Consider the following 22900-nt stretch of genomic DNA (forward strand, 5'->3'; position numbering starts at 1 on the left):
AGGAACACCAGTGATTTACATTTTGGTGCCAGTTAAAAAAACAAAAAAAACAAACAAACAGTTCAAATATGCTGCCCTGTGCGGTCACACATACAGCTTATACCAGAAACCACTGCTGAGTACAGGGATGGTTTGCGGCAGGAACTACTGTTTGCAGAAAACTCGGTTTGGTTGCCTGACAAATGAGAAGAGCTGCAACAGAAGTGGCTGACATGTATGGTGTTAAAAGAACTGAAGGTGCACACTGCAGATGAATGGATTGTGTTCATCCTTAGAGGCTCCAGTCTGTAACCCATTTCTGTTGACGTGAGAAGACAAATATGATTACACAGTATCATGTATTGCAAGATACACAACTACAGCGCCCAGGCAAGATAAGCAGTTGTTAAAAGAAATATGTTATTTTACAGACTTTTTTTTCTGATTGAGTTAATGTAGAAATGATGTTTTGAGTATCATTTCCCTTAGAATGAGTGCTTAAACCTCAAGATAATGTGGTTTTCAGGTGCGCTGGCTTAAACAGACAAGCACGAGTGTGACAAGCAAGTGGCCATTAATGAGGGCGGCTGGCAGGATGGATGCTGGTCTGGCTCTGCTTCCTAATAGGAATCATGGCACCCGACCCTGGCAGTCTCGCGGCGGCCACTTGAAAAGGCATGGACCAGTAAAAGGAGAGATCAAAGTCAGTTTAGCGGTTTTAAATGAGAACCATAGCAGGGATGAAGGCTTTTTTTCATCTCGGTAATGTGACCTGATTTCTATTTATTAGTGTGCATCACTGAATCACAACAAGGAACTGACTCGTGAATGAGACTGGCTTGAAGGAAGCACAGTCACTTTGATTGGGTAAATTCATCACGTTGTACAATGTTTATCATCAATGACATGGTAATTTTTGTAATATCTGGTTAGGAAGTGTGTGTGTGTGTGTGTGTGTGTGTGTGTGTACCCCATGAGACCCCCCCAGTAGCACTGATGAAAAATTGTGCCCCACCCCCCCAAGCTTAGCCCCTGTGTATGTACGGATACGACATAGAACCTTTGAGATTGCTCACTGTCTCAGCATGTAGCATGTGGCAAGTAGCCAGCGAATGTATGTTACTGGCCACATTTTTATGTCATCTTCCAACCCTGCGACATTAGCAAGAAGCGGGATTGAAATGTTTTCTCTTAAAAATCGCAACCGTGTTTGTCGTTTGCACATTGTTTAAGCCTCACTGCCATAGGAAGTGGACTCACACAAATGGTTACCAGGCAAACAAAACACTACTTCCGGTTTATGCCGTAAATTGCACTCATAAATCACATAATATGAGGTGAATACACTCGAATAGCAGTTGGATCAAAATTCATTCAATTATTGGTCCAAAAGCGACCGGCTGCTTCTTGGGTCAATTTGACCCAACATTTTGGGTTATTTAGTACAAATGGCACTATTCGTCCCAAACAAACAACCAAAAAAAGTTTCATATCAAGCAATCTCATTTCGACCCAGCATTGGATTATTTTTGATGTCACTGTTTCAACACATGCAGGCCGAGCAAACAACAATGCTCACAGGCATATATTCTTTATCCTCTGTAAATAACAACTCCTATTATGCAGCTTAGCTGCACCACGCTTCTGTTTCATCATCAAATTTGTGTCGTATGTCTCAGTGTTTGCAATGAAACATACCGCAGATGATGGGGTGCTGACGAGAACTCCTGCTGGCAGGCCTGCGGGTGTAAAGTTACGCGCGCAGGACACACCCTCCGGTGGGAGTTTCCACGAGGAGTAGGAGGAGGAGGGACTGAGCTGATCACTTTTCATTTCCACCCTCGAGTCACCAGCAGTCCTCCTTCTCGCGCTGGCAGTGGAACATGCCCTCCGCCGTGGGCAAGTCGTTACGCGCGGCCGCCGTGCTGTCAGTGGCGGTCCTGTCCTTTCTGGTTTGCTTGCTCCTCGGCAGCGTGCGCCGCCTCGGAAGCGGCCACGGGGATCTGGATGAAGAGTTGGCGTCTCTCCGATCAGCCTTGAGCCACCAACTCGCGCAAAGACACCAAGAAATCCTCCCTCTGCTTCCTCCCGGCCGCGACAAGGAGCCTTTCTCCACCTGGGATTCTAATCTGTGGGCCGAGTTGACGCGTGGCTCCTCCAGCAACGGGACCCCGCTGGGTTGCGGAGCTCTGCGGGACATGCAGCCGCTGGAAGTGCTCGGCTCCGGGTACACCAAGCTGGTGGTGAAGGTGACGCTGGCCGGAGGGGAGCCGGTGGCGCTCAAGATGGTCAACGAGCACGGCATCGACATGGGCAAGTGCGTGGAGGGCTTCAAGGACCCCCACGGATGCCGTCAGCTGGTCTCCTACAAGCTCAGCAAGGAAGTTGTCCTCCTGCACAGGCTGCGGCATCCCAACATCATCAAGGTGCACCTTCATTAAATAATATTTTGATTGTGAAGACGTTCTCATGCGCTTTAACTGACTTAACAGTGCTTTTTTTATTTAAGCCCTATCAGAGTGTATTTGAGTCCTCTCCCGCAGGCTACCTTTGTGAAACCATATCATGCAGAAAGTCTTTGCTGTATATTGTGAATATTTGTGAATTAGATTGACATGGCTTGTCAGAAATACTCTCACAGGCCCATGATCTTAAAAGAAAGAAAGAATAACAAAAAACATTGTAAAATGTCCAATTTAATAAATAATGCAGCCCTTTAGGCTAAATGTTCCAAAGGTTTTGCAATCAAGTATTTCTATAGTACTTTTACATCTCTAAAGCGCTTGAAACGGAAGTCGCAGAAGGCACAGAGTAGAATAAATGTGATTCAAAGCTGTGCTTCATCATAAAACGAGGCACAGTCATGCAAAATGTCAGTTAGCAAAAATCAATCAATCGATCGATCAATAAAAATCTTCTAAAGTGCACATAATGTATTCATATTGCAGTATGGCTAAAAGTGAGAAAACAACAAGAAACATCACAACTTTGCAACTTAACTGGATGAATTCAGCATTCACATCTACCCAATTACTTTCAATGAAAAAGCAAGTTAAATGTATTGCAATGTTATTTTAAAGGCCAAATGAGAGTACAAAAATCGTTTTCGCACTTAAATGAAAGAACAGAATTCAAAGCTTTACCCTTTACAGTACCAGTAATGATGAACTCCTTTACATCACTCTTTTAAGTAAAATGTATTTAAAGTGCAATTTTCATGGACCCAAAGTACCCCACTGGACAAGTACACAGAATGAGAATTTTTCATCGACAGTATGATGATTAACTGATCACAATTGATGGTTGGATCCTCCCAAAGCTAATGAATGCCAAACCAACAGTTTCTACGTGTGAATGAATGGGGAATTGCTCATTGACAAAGTGTTTTAAATATAGAAAATGCAAACTCAGCTTAAAACACAAGCATGTTCAGCAGACTAATTTTCATCCCACCTCTTTTGCATATATATATATATATATATATATATATATATATATATATATTTGTATAATATATGCGCGGCCCGGTCTTCGAGTGGTTAGGTTACCTCACAATGCAGAGGTCGTGGGTTCGATCCCGGCTCCGGCCTTCCTGTGTTGAGTTTGCATGTTCTTCCCATGCCTGCGTGGGTTTTTCTCTGTGTCCTCCAGTTTCCTCCCACATTCCAAAAACATGCATGGCAGGCTAATGGAACACTCTAAATTGTCCCTAGGTGTGAGTGTGAGCACAGATGGTTGTTCATTTCTGTGTGCCCTGCGATTGGCCGGCAACTGGTTCAGGGTGTCACTCGCCTACTGCCCGAAGACGGCTGGGATAGGCTCCTGATTAAATCACAGCGTATACTATGAGAAATATTTAACACTGACTTATGTTACCCAAACTGGTTGATTTGTATATCTCAGATGGCTCTTCTGGGGTTAAACCTTTTTATGCAAATTGGTCTTTTTTTCTAGCTATTTTAGACAATTTTACTTCCAAATTTGATGAAGGGTTTGGAGAAGTTGTTTTTAGTTTTGTTCCAGTATGCACAACAAAGCAATGTCCATGTTTGGTTGGGTTTACTGTCTTCACAAATTCCGAACAAATGAACAAAAAAATCCAGCAGGCACGCTCATCGTATTATGCCCCCACAACATCCATTTGTCTCACATTGGGCCTGCCATCTGACAATCCCAGTTGCTGTGCAGGACCCTACCATCTAATTAAATTAAATCCATTGACCCCTCCTGGCCTTTAGGGTGACATTTTTCCACGGGCAGACAATGTGCCTCTGTGCTCTCTTTCCATCCACTCATTCACGTCACAACCCACTTTTAGTTTTCCCAAATCCCCAAAATATGACAAAGTGCCGTGTCATTCCCTGACATTTGAATGTGGTTTCAACAGTTGCGCGGTCATTGTGCTGGAGACGAGGGAGGCCGAGTGACCGTCATCCTGGAGCAAGGGGACCCTCTCCAGATGCTCCACCTCCTCCAGAGCCCCTGGGAGGACCGCTTCAGGGTAAGATCTTGATGCTATTTGCATACTTTGTTGCTTAACCACAGTCCCGTTGGCTGAGCGCCTCTTGCTGCCCGTATCTGCATGAACGCATGCCCAGCCCTCCAGATGAAGGCTGAAACTTTAGGAGCGCTGACATCTGTCTCTCAATGTATTTGATGAGGCTTGAAATGGAGATGGGATAGGTTAATCCATTGCAGGCCAGGAATGTCATCTCGACGCGTGCGCGCGTGCGCGCACACACACACACACACACACACACACACACACACACACACACACACACACACACGTACACTCTTTTAGCGCAACCCCCATCACAGGTATTCTCACAGTGGGAGTCAACAGAGGCCGACTTTATTCTGCAGCGACCCAAGTGTTGGGAGTGTGTGCTGCTGTGTTTGAAATAAAAAGAGAGACTGAGGGGGAAAACACTCAGAGCGAGCACTCATCTTGATTTTGGAATATAAAATGCAATTAAAAGTAAGACCAAAGACCAGAAAACCATTTTGAACAGAAAACACACGAAAGTGGCGCTGATGTCAATAGTTTTTCAAAGGTAGAAAATGCAAACTTTGTTTTGAAAATGCCATAATTGTTTGACTGATTATATAAAACCAAAAATCTGTGAAAATAAAAATGTCTTCTTCAGTGGGCTCACTAGAGAGAAGGGTGTTGTTTACATGAACCTACCAAATTTGAATGATCACGAAAATCACCTACTATACAAAATAAGACTTCAAAATCAAAATCAGGCCAGTGGTTGGATTTACTGTCATAGCAGGTCTTTTCCACGGCACAACAACGAGGCACTCTAAAGCAGTGACGCCAGCGTGAAGCCCTTATTTACATGCTGGTGATATCAAGTCAGACTTAATTTTTTTGTTTTTGTACCCTCGCTGTTCCATCTTTCTCTGCATGACAAGCATGCACTCACAGGGAAGAACGAGGCACTCAAAAGATTCCACGCCAGCCCGAAGCCCCTGTCCACACACTGACTATAATGTCAGACTTTTTTTTTTGCCTGTTTGCTTCTTCTGCTTTTCTCTGGGTGACGTGCGCACACTCAAGGCAGACAGTGAGGCACTCTAAAGCAGCCCTGCCAGCGGACTATCAGAAGGGAAGATGCATATTTGTAGGCATAGCTACCTAGCAAGCCTACTTGCATGTTGCAGTTACATCACACAACCACTGATGCGAAGAAAGGCTCTCAAGTTCATATATAATGACGGAGGGATGACTCATATCGTGGCCACGGTGAATCACTCTGCACCGTTTTAGCCATGCCCCAAAAAAGTCTAGAAAATGGTGGCAAACAGTTTAATGCTCTCTCTTCACAATCTGGTCCTACAGTCTCGCTTTTTGCACATGTTTTGATACATGTCAAATCTCTGGCTTCACGTGAGTGTTAAAAATAAATCAATCATTCAATATGTATGAATGACTTTTTTTTGTCTGTCAGGATTGAGGATTGAATGTTTCTTTACTCGGTGACCAAGCTAACTACTGGCCTGATATAGGCAGATACAACATTTTCAGTTGTTATGACGTTATTTTGACAAAGTTGTATGTTCAGTGACAGCGTCATGTCAGGAAACAACTGCGACCCCATACACCAATTTCTTTCGTGGTTCGGAGAGAAGCAAGAATGAAACTACAGTATATTGGCTCATTCATGACTTCACCTGTTCCCATTTCTCTCCAGTTATTGCTGAAAACCCCACCTATTCATGTTTTTCATGCTCTTTTGACAACACCCTAAGATGCCACAAGAGGGCACCAAAGCCCTGGTTAAGTAGGAGAGTAGTAATTGGCGTCAAGGAGGTTTGTGTGAAGTTATACAGAACATCTCGACTTAGAGAGAAGTTTTGTATGTCAGTTGTGTTTAGATGGGCTCTCAGTGGAAGTTACGGCGAGTCTTAGCCGTATGCGTTTACACGCACGTTTCTGGTGCGTTATTCACATTTTAGAGAGGCCCTAATTATGCATCTTACAGAATCTTTTGGCATGTTCACATTGTTTTGGTAGCATGGTCTTCTGTAGTTCAAAGGTTGTACTAAGTCATTGTTATGTAGATGTAACCCACACAATTTAGAAAAATCAGGGTATCGATGCTTTAGTCTGGTTGTGCTTGATACTTGACAACAACAACAACAAAAATCCTGAACCACCACGCTGCGCAGGCCGCTCGGTGTCAGCTTCATGTGTGAGGCGCTACACTAATCCAAGCGGTGTCTGGTTGCACCCACTGCCGTTTTTACTGTGCCAGTGACGTACAACTCGGAGCTTTACAGTACCCTCAATATACTTGGACTGTCACGCGCACACACTCGTTGCATGGTTTGTGGGTATGCAGCGGATACCTTCATTTCGCTGTCTGCGGCCGTCTTGTTTTTCGTATTTCAGCCTTGAGCGAACATACTGAAGATAATGAAACTTGATTACAAGATTCTGTGTATGAAACCCAAGTAGCTTGGCTGACTCACAAAAGCAAATGATCATGTTTTCCTGGTAATCATTGGCTAAATGAAGTAACAAATGTTTTGATAAAGGATTTTTTTTTTCTTCCTGGAATAAATTAAGTACATTTGAGAATTATAATCCAAAATGGATTGTTATTTTGTTTGATTCCTTTCTCCACCCTATTGACTTTATTAATCTCACAAAAAGGGGTAAATGGTATGTGTACATGGTTGCACAAAATGAGATTATCTGGATCCAGTTATATTTCATAAATTGACTACTACTCAAAAAAGTTATTTGGACCCACATACTTTTATTTTGTGCAACCAAGAACAAAAATCAGTGTAATTAGTTTGAAAAGCTGGCAAATTCGGCACTCACAGAGGAGAACATATACAGTCATCATGATACTTCGCATATTTTGCAGCTATTCAATTTTCTGGAGAACCCATCTTCCATTTTCTTTTTTTTTTTTTTGCTGAAAAACTTATCTATTCACTACTTTTCACTCAGGTCAATGCAATAACATCAATGCTTTGGCATCATCCGGTGACATCTCATTGCACTGAGGTATATCGAAGTGAGTTGAGGAGTTTCATTTCGACATAGGTAGTGCTTTGCTGACACCTTCTGACACCTAAAGGCAATTCTAAACCTTCCTAGGGGTGTCAGTTTGCTTCGAGGGCGAATAGCAGGGGTTCACAGTGAATTCCGTGCCAAAGCGACTTGGGAAATAAAGACAGAATAGTAATTTTTTTCAAAAAAAGACAAGATGGGATCTATAAAGGGGGAAGAAAGGAGATTACAGTAAATTACCTTTTAACGTCAATAAACAACTGTCTGATTAATCCCATCTGACTATCTTAACAGGATTACCTCTCTGCAGCTGAACAAACAGTGAAGCAGATAATGAGAAGGCTTTTGTCTTGTGTCCCTGCAGGTTTGTCTGGACCTGGTTCGCCTTCTCCATTTCCTCTCGCGCTCTCCACTGGGATCGGTGGCTCTGCTGGATTTTCAGCCCCGCCAGTTCGTCATGGTGTCGGGCGAGCTCAAGCTCACCGACCTGGACGACGCTAGCGCGGCCGACACGCCCTGCGGCCGACACGCCGATTGCTCCCTGCAGTTTCCGCACCGAAATTTCACCCTGACCTGTTCAGCCCGCGGAGTGTGTGAGGGGCTCAATGAGAAGATGAACATTTACAATGCCTATAGGTAAGCAGAATTACTTGCACGCTGCACCTAAGCAGAAATCTAGATACTTGGAAAAAAGACTGGTAAAAGATTCAATAGACTCTGAAATTTATATGAGAATATGTTTCAGACCCACCCGCAATCGGTGAAAATCTGTGATTAAAGCAACCATATAAAAAAGATAAATTACATAGTTTTACCCCTTTCAGGTGCTTTAAACATGATGAAACTGAAAACACACTTAAACTGATTAAAACACTTTTGAAAAATACTTCTTAGTGCCTGTTTGGACTCTCACATATGTTCTGTTCTGCATGGTACAATGGTGCTGCAGAGGACAAACGTGCTTTACTTCAAGCCGTATTTGCACTCCAATTTGAAGTTAAGTGTTAAAGTGTCACATGAAACAAGACAATGAAACATTGTGTATTTACAAGATGCTCAACCAGACCATATAATTTCATCTAATATGTGTTTGTTAGCTTAATGCTAAAATATGCGATATGCTACTGCTGGACTCACAGGAACGAGCATAGATGTTACGGTCATGATTAATCTTGAAACAACCGCTACTTTAAGACACGTGACGCAGCAACACATACAAAGCGCATACAACAAACCTCACAGGCATATATTCGCTCTGCTCTGTGGGAACAACAGCGACGACTGGAGCTTAATAATTGGGTGCCACTCGGCCTCTTCTTCTTGCTCTTAATTACGCTGCATCTCTTGCAGTCGACCTTATTCCTGCCCGGCGCTAAGTTGTACAACAGTTAAGGCGCACACTTCTAAATTTGGACTTTTACTGTAAAAGTAAATCAATACAAAAAGCAGTCGCAGTCAAATAGCGCCAACATTCCTCTCAATCAAAATCAGTGGTAGTACACGCGAGCAGCCGAGAAGGCGTAACCATCAAGCACAGATACTTCTGTCGGCAATGGGTCCACACAAAAGACAACAAACACCATGTGACAAAACAAAAGACTAAATCATTAACATTAACCGTTTCATGCACCAATAATGCTCACCTGTAACCTGATAACATGATAAGCTGTCCACTGTAGTAACCGCTGTCCCTCAGAGGGTTAAATTAGCTCAAGTTATTCAGTGCATCCACCACAAAACAGTCTCGTCGGCAAAAGCATCAAACGATTCTCTTAAATAAGGTCTTGCTTCTTCGTATCGGTGGCATCATTTGCAGCAATGCACCCCGGTTCACATTACTCCGTGTGGCAGCTGTCCCTGTTCCGTCCACCGCATAAATACCGTCCCCAAAATCAATCAGTCAATGAATCAATCCAAATCTCAATCGTGCTTGACTTCACCTCTCTGGGTTTGGGAAAAAAAAGCCTCATTTGACAAAATAATAAATTAGAAAATACAGGTCTGTTTCCTTCAATGTACGGTGTAAAAGTAAAAGGGTGACAGAAAAAGAAATACTCAAGTTTCAGATTCCTGAAAAATCTTCTCAAGTATAGTCATAAAGTATTTGTACTTTGTTTCGACCTACCACTGGGTGCTGTGTTGACACAACGTTGCTAGTGAAGGCGTACAGGAGCTGCAGATTTGCGGTTTACGGGCGTGATTCATAAAGCGGCGAAAAGCGAGTCCTGTCGCGTTTGATCAGCCCTTCAGATCCTTGACAACATTATGGTGTCAAGTCAAGCTCCATGATGGATGTGCTCTTTTCTTTTTTTCTTCTCATGCCTCCCAGGTACTTTTTCACCTACCTGCTGCCTCACCAGGCCCCGCCCGGCCTCACACACCTGGTGGCACGCATCATGAATGTCACAGGTGAGCAAAAGAGCAGCGCCTTAACACAGCATCGCTATAACTTCACAAGCTCACACATCACTGCGTTATTGTGGTCTTGTCATGACAGGCCCCTGATGTGCCCTATTTAACCCGCTCCACAGCGAGCTGACAGGTGACAAGATAATGAACACAAGTTATGAGGAATATATGTACGAAAAGATTCCGACACACCTTTCAGTTGCATACAGAATATGCCACGGGGGAATACATTGGATTCATAATTGCCATTTTTGGGTACGGAACACATTTTGTATGTTTGTAACAGCACTGTGGACTTGTAGCTCATCGATCTCAGTTTTGAATCCTCTAGCATCCTGCACATTTCAAAAGCAGAATTTGTCAGGCATCAACTGGATAAATAGTAGCCTACTTTTGTGAATACATAATTCAAAACATTCTCGCAGCATCAGAGTCATAGTACATTAATTTTTATATAGTCTAGCATTTATCACTAGCTTTAATTGTATGTACTTATAACGTGCTTCTTGAGTGGTTTGTACGTCTGCCTTACAGTTGCGAACTTTTGGGTTCAAGTCTCAGCTCCGGTCTTCTTATGTGGAGTTTACATGTTTTCCAGTGCTTGTGTGGGTTACTTTCCTCCCACATTCCCAAAAACATGAACGTTCAATTGAAGACACTAACTTGTCCATTGGTGTGAATGTGAGTGTGAATGGTTCTTTGTCCGTATGTGCCCTGGAGAATGGGATGTACCACATGTCATGTAATGAGGACAAGCACGACAGAAAATGGATTTATGGATGCATGTAAAAGACATGCAAAAAAAAAAAAAAAAAGTGTTTCTGCCTTTAATTTTTATGAGGGCTTTTTTTCCTCATGGATACAAAATGTCATTCAATAGCCATCTGATAGTTTAGCCTTAAGTTTATTTATTTATTATAATAGATTTATTCGTTTATTTTTGTTAAATGCTTATTTAACCAGTTGGACTCTAACATTTAGAGCAGGGTTGGGGAATTAATTTTGCAAAAAGGCCACATGAGAAAGTGAATGCTTGCCAAGGGCCGAGCCAATAAGCAAACCTCAACTTTGTCTAGCCATTTTCCAATCCGCTTAACCTCACAAGGGTCGCAGGCGTGCTGGAGCCCAACCCAGCCATCTTTGGGCAGCAGGCAGGGTACACCCTGATTTGGTTGCCACCTAATTGCAGGCCACACATGAGACGAACAACCATCTCGCGCTCACACTCACACCTAGGGACAATTTAAAGTGTTCCATTGACCTGATAGCTAGCTAGCCAGCTAGCTCGCTCGCTAGCAAGCTAGATAGATTGATTGATAGATAGACTCAGTGGTTCAATCCCTACTATGAAGCTTAACTCTTCAGCTTGCCAAGACATTTTTGACAATCCTACACTTGCAGATTCCAAATATTTCCAAATGTTTGGCCCTACTCCTTTGTGAACTTTCACCTCACAAATGTTCTTCTGGATGAATGGACAAACATTCCTGCAGACACACTTCATATCATCTTCCCAAGAGAGAAAAAGACCATATTTTATTTCTCCTTGTGTCCAAATAATAGTGTATACATAACGGGACTGATTGCTGTGCCGAATGTATTGTCCGTTTGCAGGTGAGCTGAAAGCCAACATCAACGAGACGCTGGATGCTTTCGAGCACATTCTGCACCTCTACCAGTCTGGGCTGCACCTGGACAAGCTGCCTTCATCTGTACTGCGAGGTAAGCCCGCTTTTTACACGCTACACTGACCCCACCTTCAGCGGACACAATGCTGGGCCTTATTTGAAAAGGCGGCACAGTCTGCACCTCTGTTTTCATTTTGTTTCAGAGGCTGGGAGCGTGTGTGTGTGTGTGTGTGTGTGTGTGTGTGTGTGTGTGTGTGTGTGTGTGTGTGTGTGTGTGTGTGTGTGTGTGTAAGGGGGTGAGGGGTCCGGTGGTCTTCAAAAAGAAAAAGAAAAAAAAAAGATCTGTGACAATGACGGTGTAACAGGCCAGGCTTCCATGAGCATCCTGTGGTCAAAGTGCCAAATATAGAATATATATATGTGTATATATATATATATACATATAAACCAGGCAAACCATACTTAGTTTTGAACAAATGTAGCATTGTCACTTTAAAAGCAGCGCTGGATTAAAAACTTGTGGGAACATGTAGCCGAGTGAGACTGAGACCAGGAAGTGAAGGGAGGATGACGTGCCTGTGAAGGCTGATAGCCTCTGAGGTTTGCATGCCACTTTTCTCAACTTGATATACCTGTGATCGTTTGTAATCGTCACTGTAAACCGGGCGATATTCAGGTAATTGGTAACTATTTTACCATGACGCATGTTAGGTGTTATATTTAGACGGATGATTGATTATTTGAATGATATTTGTATGTTAGACTCGAAGTCATATTTGGAGTTAATTTATTATTTAATCAGTTTATTTTTTGTTTGCCTTAAACATCTCCTCGGGATGCTGGACACCTTTGCTAAAATCGAAAATAGTTAAAGAAATCATTCAATTCTAAGCCTAAAATGAAATTATCAATACATAGAAGATAATCAGAATGTGGTTCAGTTTTTCATGTTTTCTGAAAAAGTGACTTGGGACATCATTTTAAGAAGGTCACGAAATATGTACGGTATGTAGTGTGTAGTATATCACTGGAAAAAAGTTATTGTACATCCCTACAATTAATGTTTACATAAATGACAAATGGTTAATTTATTTATAAGTGATGTTCTACATCTACAAACCTGAACCCATTGGCGCACAGCTGGTAGGTGCTTGGTTGATAGTAGTCTTTGTAGGTCTAACAATGTGGAAACTACAGCTTCATTATCCTCTGTCTCTTCTACATGAAGACCTGTGTCAAATAAAAATAAGACACATAAGAAAATCCTACTATTACCACTACTACTGATGAAAATAATGCAATTACAAGACAATCAATTGAAAAAAAAATATATTTTTTCTACGAGAAACAATGAAAGGTATTAATAGAGTAAAAAAAAAAAAAACGGCCTCTTCTTCTTGCTCTTAATTACGCTGCATCTCTTGCAGTCGACCTTATTCCTGCCCGGCGCTAAGTTGTACAACAGTTAAGGCGCACACTTCTAAATTTGGACTTTTACTGTAAAAGTAAATCAATACAAAAAGCAGTCGCAGTCAAATAGCGCCAACATTCCTCTCAATCAAAATCAGTGGTAGTACACGCGAGCAGCCGAGAAGGCGTAACCATCAAGCACAGATACTTCTGTCGGCAATGGGTCCACACAAAAGACAACAAACACCATGTGACAAAACAAAAGACTAAATCATTAACATTAACCGTTTCATGCACCAATAATGCTCACCTGTAACCTGATAACATGATAAGCTGTCCACTGTAGTAACCGCTGTCCCTCAGAGGGTTAAATTAGCTCAAGTTATTCAGTGCATCCACCACAAAACAGTCTCGTCGGCAAAAGCATCAAACGATTCTCTTAAATAAGGTCTTGCTTCTTCGTATCGGTGGCATCATTTGCAGCAATGCACCCCGGTTCACATTACTCCGTGTGGCAGCTGTCCCTGTTCCGTCCACCGCATAAATACCGTCCCCAAAATCAATCAGTCAATGAATCAATCCAAATCTCAATCGTGCTTGACTTCACCTCTCTGGGTTTGGGAAAAAAAAGCCTCATTTGACAAAATAATAAATTAGAAAATACAGGTCTGTTTCCTTCAATGTACGGTGTAAAAGTAAAAGGGTGACAGAAAAAGAAATACTCAAGTTTCAGATTCCTGAAAAATCTTCTCAAGTATAGTCATAAAGTATTTGTACTTTGTTTCGACCTACCACTGGGTGCTGTGTTGACACAACGTTGCTAGTGAAGGCGTACAGGAGCTGCAGATTTGCGGTTTACGGGCGTGATTCATAAAGCGGCGAAAAGCGAGTCCTGTCGCGTTTGATCAGCCCTTCAGATCCTTGACAACATTATGGTGTCAAGTCAAGCTCCATGATGGATGTGCTCTTTTCTTTTTTTCTTCTCATGCCTCCCAGGTACTTTTTCACCTACCTGCTGCCTCACCAGGCCCCGCCCGGCCTCACACACCTGGTGGCACGCATCATGAATGTCACAGGTGAGCAAAAGAGCAGCGCCTTAACACAGCATCGCTATAACTTCACAAGCTCACACATCACTGCGTTATTGTGGTCTTGTCATGACAGGCCCCTGATGTGCCCTATTTAACCCGCTCCACAGCGAGCTGACAGGTGACAAGATAATGAACACAAGTTATGAGGAATATATGTACGAAAAGATTCCGACACACCTTTCAGTTGCATACAGAATATGCCACGGGGGAATACATTGGATTCATAATTGCCATTTTTGGGTACGGAACACATTTTGTATGTTTGTAACAGCACTGTGGACTTGTAGCTCATCGATCTCAGTTTTGAATCCTCTAGCATCCTGCACATTTCAAAAGCAGAATTTGTCAGGCATCAACTGGATAAATAGTAGCCTACTTTTGTGAATACATAATTCAAAACATTCTCGCAGCATCAGAGTCATAGTACATTAATTTTTATATAGTCTAGCATTTATCACTAGCTTTAATTGTATGTACTTATAACGTGCTTCTTGAGTGGTTTGTACGTCTGCCTTACAGTTGCGAACTTTTGGGTTCAAGTCTCAGCTCCGGTCTTCTTATGTGGAGTTTACATGTTTTCCAGTGCTTGTGTGGGTTACTTTCCTCCCACATTCCCAAAAACATGAACGTTCAATTGAAGACACTAACTTGTCCATTGGTGTGAATGTGAGTGTGAATGGTTCTTTGTCCGTATGTGCCCTGGAGAATGGGATGTACCACATGTCATGTAATGAGGACAAGCACGACAGAAAATGGATTTATGGATGCATGTAAAAGACATGCAAAAAAAAAAAAAAAAGTGTTTCTGCCTTTAATTTTTATGAGGGCTTTTTTTCCTCATGGATACAAAATGTCATTCAATAGCCATCTGATAGTTTAGCCTTAAGTTTATTTATTTATTATAATAGATTTATTCGTTTATTTTTGTTAAATGCTTATTTAACCAGTTGGACTCTAACATTTAGAGCAGGGTTGGGGAATTAATTTTGCAAAAAGGCCACATGAGAAAGTGAATGCTTGCCAAGGGCCGAGCCAATAAGCAAACCTCAACTTTGTCTAGCCATTTTCCAATCCGCTTAACCTCACAAGGGTCGCAGGCGTGCTGGAGCCCAACCCAGCCATCTTTGGGCAGCAGGCAGGGTACACCCTGATTTGGTTGCCACCTAATTGCAGGCCACACATGAGACGAACAACCATCTCGCGCTCACACTCACACCTAGGGACAATTTAAAGTGTTCCATTGACCTGATAGCTAGCTAGCCAGCTAGCTCGCTCGCTAGCAAGCTAGATAGATTGATTGATAGATAGACTCAGTGGTTCAATCCCTACTATGAAGCTTAACTCTTCAGCTTGCCAAGACATTTTTGACAATCCTACACTTGCAGATTCCAAATATTTCCAAATGTTTGGCCCTACTCCTTTGTGAACTTTCACCTCACAAATGTTCTTCTGGATGAATGGACAAACATTCCTGCAGACACACTTCATATCATCTTCCCAAGAGAGAAAAAGACCATATTTTATTTCTCCTTGTGTCCAAATAATAGTGTATACATAACGGGACTGATTGCTGTGCCGAATGTATTGTCCGTTTGCCGGTGAGCTGAAAGCCAACATCAACGAGACGCTGGATGCTTTCGAGCACATTCTGCACCTCTACCAGTCTGGGCTGCACCTGGACAAGCTGCCTTCATCTGTACTGCGAGGTAAGCCCGCTTTTTACACGCTACACTGACCCCACCTTCAGCGGACACAATGCTGGGCCTTATTTGAAAAGGCGGCACAGTCTGCACCTCTGTTTTCATTTTGTTTCAGAGGCTGGGAGCGTGTGTGTGTGTGTGTGTGTGTGTGTGTGTGTGTGTGGTGTGTGTGTGTGTGTGTGTGTGTGTGTGTGTGTGTGTAAGGGGGTGAGGGGTCCGGTGGTCTCTTGCTCGCTTGGGTTGTTTTGACAGGTTATTAGGCGGCTGGAATGAGAGGACAAAACCAACAGAGTGAGATTAATCCTTCGTGTCTCCAGCTCAGAGAGTCTGTCGGGATTGGGATACACGGAAAGTTTGGCCACAGTTTTTAAATAAATAAGAACCACTCAAGGCTACGTCCTGACTTATTTTACCATATAAAGCCTTTTTGGGGGGTTTTATCCTCGAACTGTAAACATTTAGTAATTCTAATGCAAGCCCTCCTTCCTTGCAGTCTATGAAATATTAATAACAGAAAGACTGGCGACGTTCCTGTGGTGAGATTTTTTTCCACCTCCCCCCCCAGATGCCGGACTGTTTATATAGCAGCTCTTTGTGAATTTAATCGCCGATTGAGGGGAAAGAGGACACGGGCGCCGAAGCTAACAACCAGCAGGGAATGTTTTAGCTTCGCAGGAAGGTGCCACAAGTCAAGCCTCCGCATGGTTGATTGGGAGTGCGATAAGCGAGCCTCAAAAATGTGTATATTATTTCACATTTTTGTGTGGGAGTTTTTGCACCAGGGTTGTCTGAAGTGACTTAATATGCGGGCTCAGTTGGGTTTTTTGAAATAACAGGCTAAGCTGTGGGAAAGTGGAGCGAGCAGGTTGTTTCCATGCGTAAGGTGAGAAGGTCACAGGCAGTCACATGACATCCAGTTGTCCACTTTCACTTAACACTAACATGATCTTGTCTGAAGCTGCTTTTTCTTGTTCAAATGTACATGGAAATTAAAAACCAGCAAACTCTTGTAGCAATTCACTACATTTTTTTAAATAAGTACATAAAGAAACATGGCGTACTGTCTCAAAATTCTGGGATTCTATGTTTGAATTCCTGGGCACTCCATCTTTCTCCCACATTACAAAAACATGCATATTAGGTACATTGGAGACTCTAAAATATGTACTGTATTTGCTGATCTCCATTACTATCATTTCCTTTATTTGCCGATTGGCTGGGATCGATATCGTATAATGATAAGGCTCCTGATGATCATGTTTTTAGCAGGGTTCTCAATCAAAAATCCTGCCTTTGCAAAAACAATATTGTCATAGGTATGAAATTAGAAACTTAACCTGAAGTTTAATATTGAGATGGGCGTTTGCAGTGGTGCATAACTATCCTGCAATAATATGGTTATTTTTGCCGTGACTTACCAAAAAAATGATGAGGGGGACAAGGCTAAAATTACTGAACCCAGCCCTTAATTCATAAATATTACTATATCACATATTATATTATCCTTATTATATTACTATTATGATTATTATTATTATCAAAACCTGATGTGCAACAGGAAAAATTAGGGCAGTTTTGGAATCAGCGCAAAAAAAAAAAAAAAATCTAGAAAAGTTTACTTGCACTTCTCATTAAAAAATATAATGAAATTTTGTTGACCAGTGATATTGGTATGTGGGTACTCCTGTTTCGACAGCAAACTAGTTGAGACTGAGTCAACAGCACATCTGCTTGTTGCAGCCAAGTAATGCGCTACATTTTGCTTCAAGATGTGCTATCGATTAATTTACAGACTTTTCCTGGCAAAGATGCAAAAAAAAAAAAAAAAAGTGGGGGGGCTGGATGATGTCAGTGTATGACCGAAATGTGTGCGAGAGAGACAGAGTGAGTGTCAACAGGTAATAAGTCTTATTTTTCAAATGGCTCGCAGATGTAAAGTACATTCTCCACAGATGAGAGGCACAGCTGAGGCTAATACGACATTTAAAGTGAAGCGCTGGAAAGGAAGATAGCTTTTTCTATGCATTAGACCGTTTCCCGCCCTAAACGTGAAGCACAAAGGGAGCTTTCATCCATACGTCTCTGGTGCCCGAACAGCTGAGGTCGGTCACCTTTTCGCTCCACAACAGGCCTCATTTCTCCCCACCCGAATAAAGATCCTCTGAACACTCCTTGTTCTTCTCCTTCTCTCTTCATCCCCAGAAGGCTGACCCTCGTGTCTTTTTTCCCCTTTAACAATACACATTTACACACACACACACACACACACACACACACACACACACACACACACACACACACACACACTACACACACACACCCCATACTATTTAGTGTCTCCTCTCTATGAACTCCCAGACTCAGCTTGTGGCTGTGTGCAGGCATGTGTGTGTGTTTGTGAGTGTGTTTCTCATGGCTAATGTGGAGCAGATGATTTAAGACAGGCCGCCTGACTGGAGGAATTAGAATGATTAATGTAAGGCAAATGTTTGGGTCGAAGCGGGGGTGATGCGTTCAATGTGGCACAGCACGCTGGGAGAGGAGAGCTCAAGATGTTCTGGATAGGCATGGTGCAATTACGAAAGTTGCGGTAGGCTAACGATATGTTGAGTAAAGGGAGTGAAAAAGGGGCCACTAAAAAGGACCAAAGGCAAGCGTTTATTTTGATTGTAATTTGCTTTTGTGCACGGTGCAGACGTGAGCCACAGTCAAACACAATCTGTTTCTAATCTGGAACGACGGTCATTGAAACGAATATATTTTTCATTCATCTACTTTAGAGCCAAACTGCTGCCATCATATAAGCTTTTACTACTAAGGCAATGTTTGAAATATAGTACAATAGTTTTTAAAATGTGCTATTAATGACACGCGGTGTCAGTGAAATAAGAACTCACCCCTGGTGCAGAGACGAAGTCACTTTCACTTTGTAAACAGCCACAACAGCAAACACTGTCAAGTGTGTGTGGCTGGCATTTCTTGTAAAACAGTTTCTACATCATATTTTCCATAAATGCAGTGCGGCAGTTGTTTTTCATAATGACCAAAAGTGCAAATCATGGTGTCTTCTTTTGACCATTCAGACCACAGAACAATGTGCTTTAACTCTACACTGTGCATGTTTGTGATGCTACATTCAAGAATGCGTGGAAGGCAGAAATGGCCCAAAAAAACCCACAACATAGCAAACACCACAATAAACTGGCATTTGTTTGTGACGAGACCTTTAGCAGTCCTTTTGGGCAGCATTGGTCATGTCAAAATACAATTTACCAAATATCTTCATACAGAGAATGTTAAATAAATATAGAAAGTAGTATAATCATTGTAATTTCACAGAACCTTTGTAGTTTGCTATGGCAGTGGTCCATGGACCAGGCTGCACAATTCTATTCAAAAACAGTTTTTTTTTTTCTTGTTTGTTTTTTGGAAGGTACAATTCCTCACCTTGAGTTACGAGCATTTTTTGCTTGAGAGCGCAAATCTGGTATGCAAGTGCTTTTTGGTGGCCGTGAACACAACTCACTTTGCAATTAGCAGCACTTTGTGAAATAGTTAAAAAAAATCAACCACAATGATGCCTGAAGATGTTGAATGCCACTCTCAGTTGAAGTTTCATGCCAAACTTCATATAAAACTCGGAGAATTACACGTTGTGTCTCAAAACAAGCACATAGCTTAGCCTTTAGTCTGCTAGCTTAATGCTAATGCTAACACATAATGGGAAACATATGTCGCTAGGTTTTTCTGTTTTCACTCATGACCTGAGTTCTTGTGTAGTTTGCTCAGCGTAATCCAGCTTCTTCCCGCATTCCAAAAACATACATGTTAGGTTCTTTGAAGACTTGTCCACAGGTGCGAATGTAATCTCAGTGTGAATAGTTGTTTGGGATCGGCTCCAGCTCACCAGTGGCCCGAACGAGGCGCAAAATTAATGGATGAACAGACAATCAAATACTTGTGGGGATTTTTTTCTGAATTTCTCAATGACTAATGTGTCATGCTCGAACATCTTTGACGTTGTTTTATTACTTACATGAGGCTGTGTCATGTTGTGTTCAGACTACAACGTGACGCGAGGAGCGACGACATCAGGGAACACAGACTACCATTGCTGGCCGTCCTACAGCCAGCAAGGCTGCGTGCTGTCCGTCCACAGCGCCAGGGAGGCAGCGCACATCTGCAACTCGCACTCACAATGCACCAGTTTCACTCTGACAGGACAGAAAACATGGACAGGTCAGTCAAGTTTACCACTCACTTTCATTTATCTTAACATTTGGCCTCTTGTGGCCAAAAACTAAAAATAAGTAGGACTTCATTGAAATGGGTGATCAATTTGCCAAATATACTATAGACCCGAATGCCTTCTGAACAAGGTCGATTGATTGAGCAAACAGAGTAAATTGTTTGAATGATGATTTTAAACTTCTTCCATAATGCCATAGTTTGAATGTGTGAATTGTCAGTCAGAAAGAGTGAGGTGGAACACAGGCCGTAATTTATGTTTTACCAACAGGTAAGTTTGTTTCCCAGTCTGTTCCTGGCTACTAGGCCACCAGGCAGCCTTGCAACTTTCTTTGCATAGCTGTTTACAACATTCACAGGATTCACACAATTCATCACACAAGTCCAATCACTTCCTGCCACACCTGGTGCCTCTTGTTTACAAACGTTCAAATGGTATAGCTGTGCTAAAACAACATGACCAAGGGTTTTGCTGGCATTGCTGACATGCTTTAAAAATAAAAAGATTACCGGTAATTAATATGTGTTTCCTGCCCTACAGGTAGGCCGTTGGCTACTTTCAGGAGTAGCTTCAGTCTTCTGGTGCCTGACGAAACCTCTGAGGTGTATGTGAAGCACAGCACTGCCGGGTAAATGGTACGCATGGATGGGACTTGTAATATCAGAGACTGTATGCAGCGAGCTTATGTACTCCCAATGATGTGAAGCAAAAAGCAACATGTTGCGCTTAAATTAGACGAGTCCCGCTGCGTCCAGCGGCGCCCCCAGCTTTGCGGGAGAGAATTCACAGCCAAGGCGGGTAAATGTGATGTATTTCTAGGACTTACGCATATTGCACTCATTTCATGCGTCTGCCAACTCACCGCCTCTGCCAACTGCTACTTCAAGGGATTTCCCTTCAGATACAATTAGGGAAAGAGAGCGTTGTGCTTTTTTTCTTTTCTCTTTTTATGTTGCTACCTTGACTTTATTTGCTGCTTGTTGTGAAGCCAGCTTCCCTGTGGTGGGCTTGTTGGTTAGAAGTCGAGCCGTGGCATCAGCCCAAAAAGCCAGAGGACAAGGAAAAAAAACAAGCTCTTATTCAAGTACAGGCTGATGCGCTGAGGTGCCAACTGTTTTGTCATGGCTTTTGGGACTTAGCTGCACTGTGATCTGAATAGGAACTTTACAACACCGCTTTTAACTTGGGGTTGATGTCTGTTTGTATAGCTAATGTAGCATTTGAAGCTACAGCCAGGAGCTTGTTTTAGCATTGTGCAGTGAATAGAATGAAGTGCAACATTTAGTTAGCGTATAAAGCTACAACTGGGAACTAATTACAAATAAACCTATATTCAGCAAGTAGTTAGCATAACCTAGCATTATGATGTCACAGCCAACAGCTAGTTAGAGGAAAATAGCATATAACGCTAAAGCCAATCAGCAATTACAACTCAGTCTAGTGAATAAAACTAACGGCAACACCTAGCTAGTGCAAGGCAGCATATGACACAAAAGCCGGGTGTTAATTCTAGCAAAGTCCAGCGAATCAAATTGAGCTAAGACAACAACTAGTGAGCGCAAGATCATATTTGAAGCTCACACACGGAGTTTATAGCTCAGTCTAGCGAATAAAACCACTAGTTAGCACAAGGAAGCTCATGCAGTTAAAGACAGGATTAGTGGTAGTTAGCCTAAACTAGCATTACGACACCAACGGCTAATTACAATAAATGAGAGCAAGCTAAACAAACACAGCATTTGAGAGAATGACATTTTGGGAAATTTTAAATATTCCAAAACTGGTTTCCAAGCAAAGTTGTTTTCAACTGATCTTGAAAGTGGTAGTCTGTAAAAATGGGAAACATACTTGCAAAGTAATTGTGGACTAAAATGGTATAGTATTTATGCCTTCTCCAACAAAGTGTATATTTACTGCACTCATTCAGTGGGGATGCATTAAGTATGTGTGACATCATCAACTGCTGCCCTGGCATGCACATTGCAACATTTTTGTAGGTTCACATGAATGTTTTTTGGGGGGGCGAGGGGAATATGACAACAACCTTGTGAAAATATTTTTAATTGACATTTTTCAAAAATAGATAAATGCAATAATATACATGACAGGCCAGTAGTTGCCAATTTCACTTTGTAAAGAAACACCTCAAATGTGTACCATCTGATCTTTTTCCTTTACAGAAGCACCTGTTTAATGACCTGTGTGATATCTGAATGAAAGTAATGCGACTATACTGGATGTAGTTTGTTGCGTTAAATGCGCTTTGTGCCAACATTGCGCCGACATGATAGTTTTTGCGTAATACAGTTTTATAGCATTTTTCAGCGACTAGACGTGACTGTTTTAAAAATCTGAACATATTGAAATCGTTTTTTTCTGTTAAATACAACCGGCTGTAAAATACCACTTTTTACAGCAAAATAATTTCAAATCATTCCATTTTGTTTACACCATTTTATAAACGAGTTCATTTAATTTGTCTGAGGTGTCATGATCAAATGTAATTGTTCTTACATGATTGTGCTTTTAGAGTTTTATGTGCACCTTGTGGGTGAAACCATTATTTTCAATGGAAAATGAGTCAGTCTTTTTTTTTTTTTTAATACTGCACCATATGTAACTGCAGAGTCTTATTTTATAAACGTGTACTTAAATTGTGTCTGTTCATTTGCTTCTTTATTTTATGAGGATTAACAATAAGTAGCACCCGTGTTTGTGTGTCTGCGCGTGCTTGTACACTATTTGGGGGCTCGAATGTGGTTTAGTTTGTGAGCTTGTCTTTTACGCCCCCACGCCTCGAACACGCGGCCTATCTGAATGTGTTTGGCCCGCAAAGCTCCAGAGCTCAGCAGAGTTTGCACAATGACTACGGAATGCATTGAAATGCCGCGTCATGC

At 42.0% G+C, this 22900-nt stretch overlaps 1 protein-coding gene and 1 long non-coding RNA gene across 2 annotated transcripts; one reads left to right on the plus strand and one right to left on the minus strand.

Annotated features, from left to right (window-relative positions):
- Window positions 1-950: 950 nt before the first annotated feature.
- On the plus strand, window positions 951-22662 carry pkdccb (protein kinase domain containing, cytoplasmic b). The gene is made up of 7 exons (XM_019887264.1): window positions 951-2405; window positions 4367-4480; window positions 7881-8152; window positions 9846-9925; window positions 11540-11647; window positions 19817-19993; window positions 20544-22662. Exons 1-7 carry the CDS (start codon window positions 1863-1865, stop codon window positions 20633-20635), a joined length of 1386 nt encoding a protein of 461 aa, XP_019742823.1. The 5' UTR covers window positions 951-1862; the 3' UTR covers window positions 20636-22662.
- LOC109526161 (uncharacterized) lies at window positions 17648-19863 on the minus strand. The gene is made up of 2 exons (XR_002170276.1): window positions 19791-19863; window positions 17648-17983 (listed from the first exon to the last, which is right to left on the minus strand). It is a non-coding gene; the product is annotated as an uncharacterized LOC109526161 (long non-coding RNA).
- Window positions 22663-22900: the final 238 nt, after the last annotated feature.

This window comes from Hippocampus comes, unplaced genomic scaffold, assembly GCF_001891065.2.
Source record: "Hippocampus comes isolate QL1 unplaced genomic scaffold, H_comes_QL1_v1.1 scaffold176, whole genome shotgun sequence".
In the NCBI taxonomy this organism is placed as follows: domain Eukaryota; kingdom Metazoa; phylum Chordata; class Actinopteri; order Syngnathiformes; family Syngnathidae; genus Hippocampus; species Hippocampus comes.

Coding starts and splice junctions, on each gene's coding strand:
- pkdccb (XM_019887264.1), top strand. CDS start 1,863: ATGCCCTCCGCCGTGGGCAAGTCGTTACGCGCGGCCGCCGTGCTGTCA. Junction 2,406..4,366: donor GGCATCCCAACATCATCAAG/GTGCACCTTCAT, acceptor TGGTTTCAACAG/TTGCGCGGTCATTGTGCTGG. Junction 11,648..19,816: donor GCCTTCATCTGTACTGCGAG/GTAAGCCCGCTT, acceptor TGTTGTGTTCAG/ACTACAACGTGACGCGAGGA.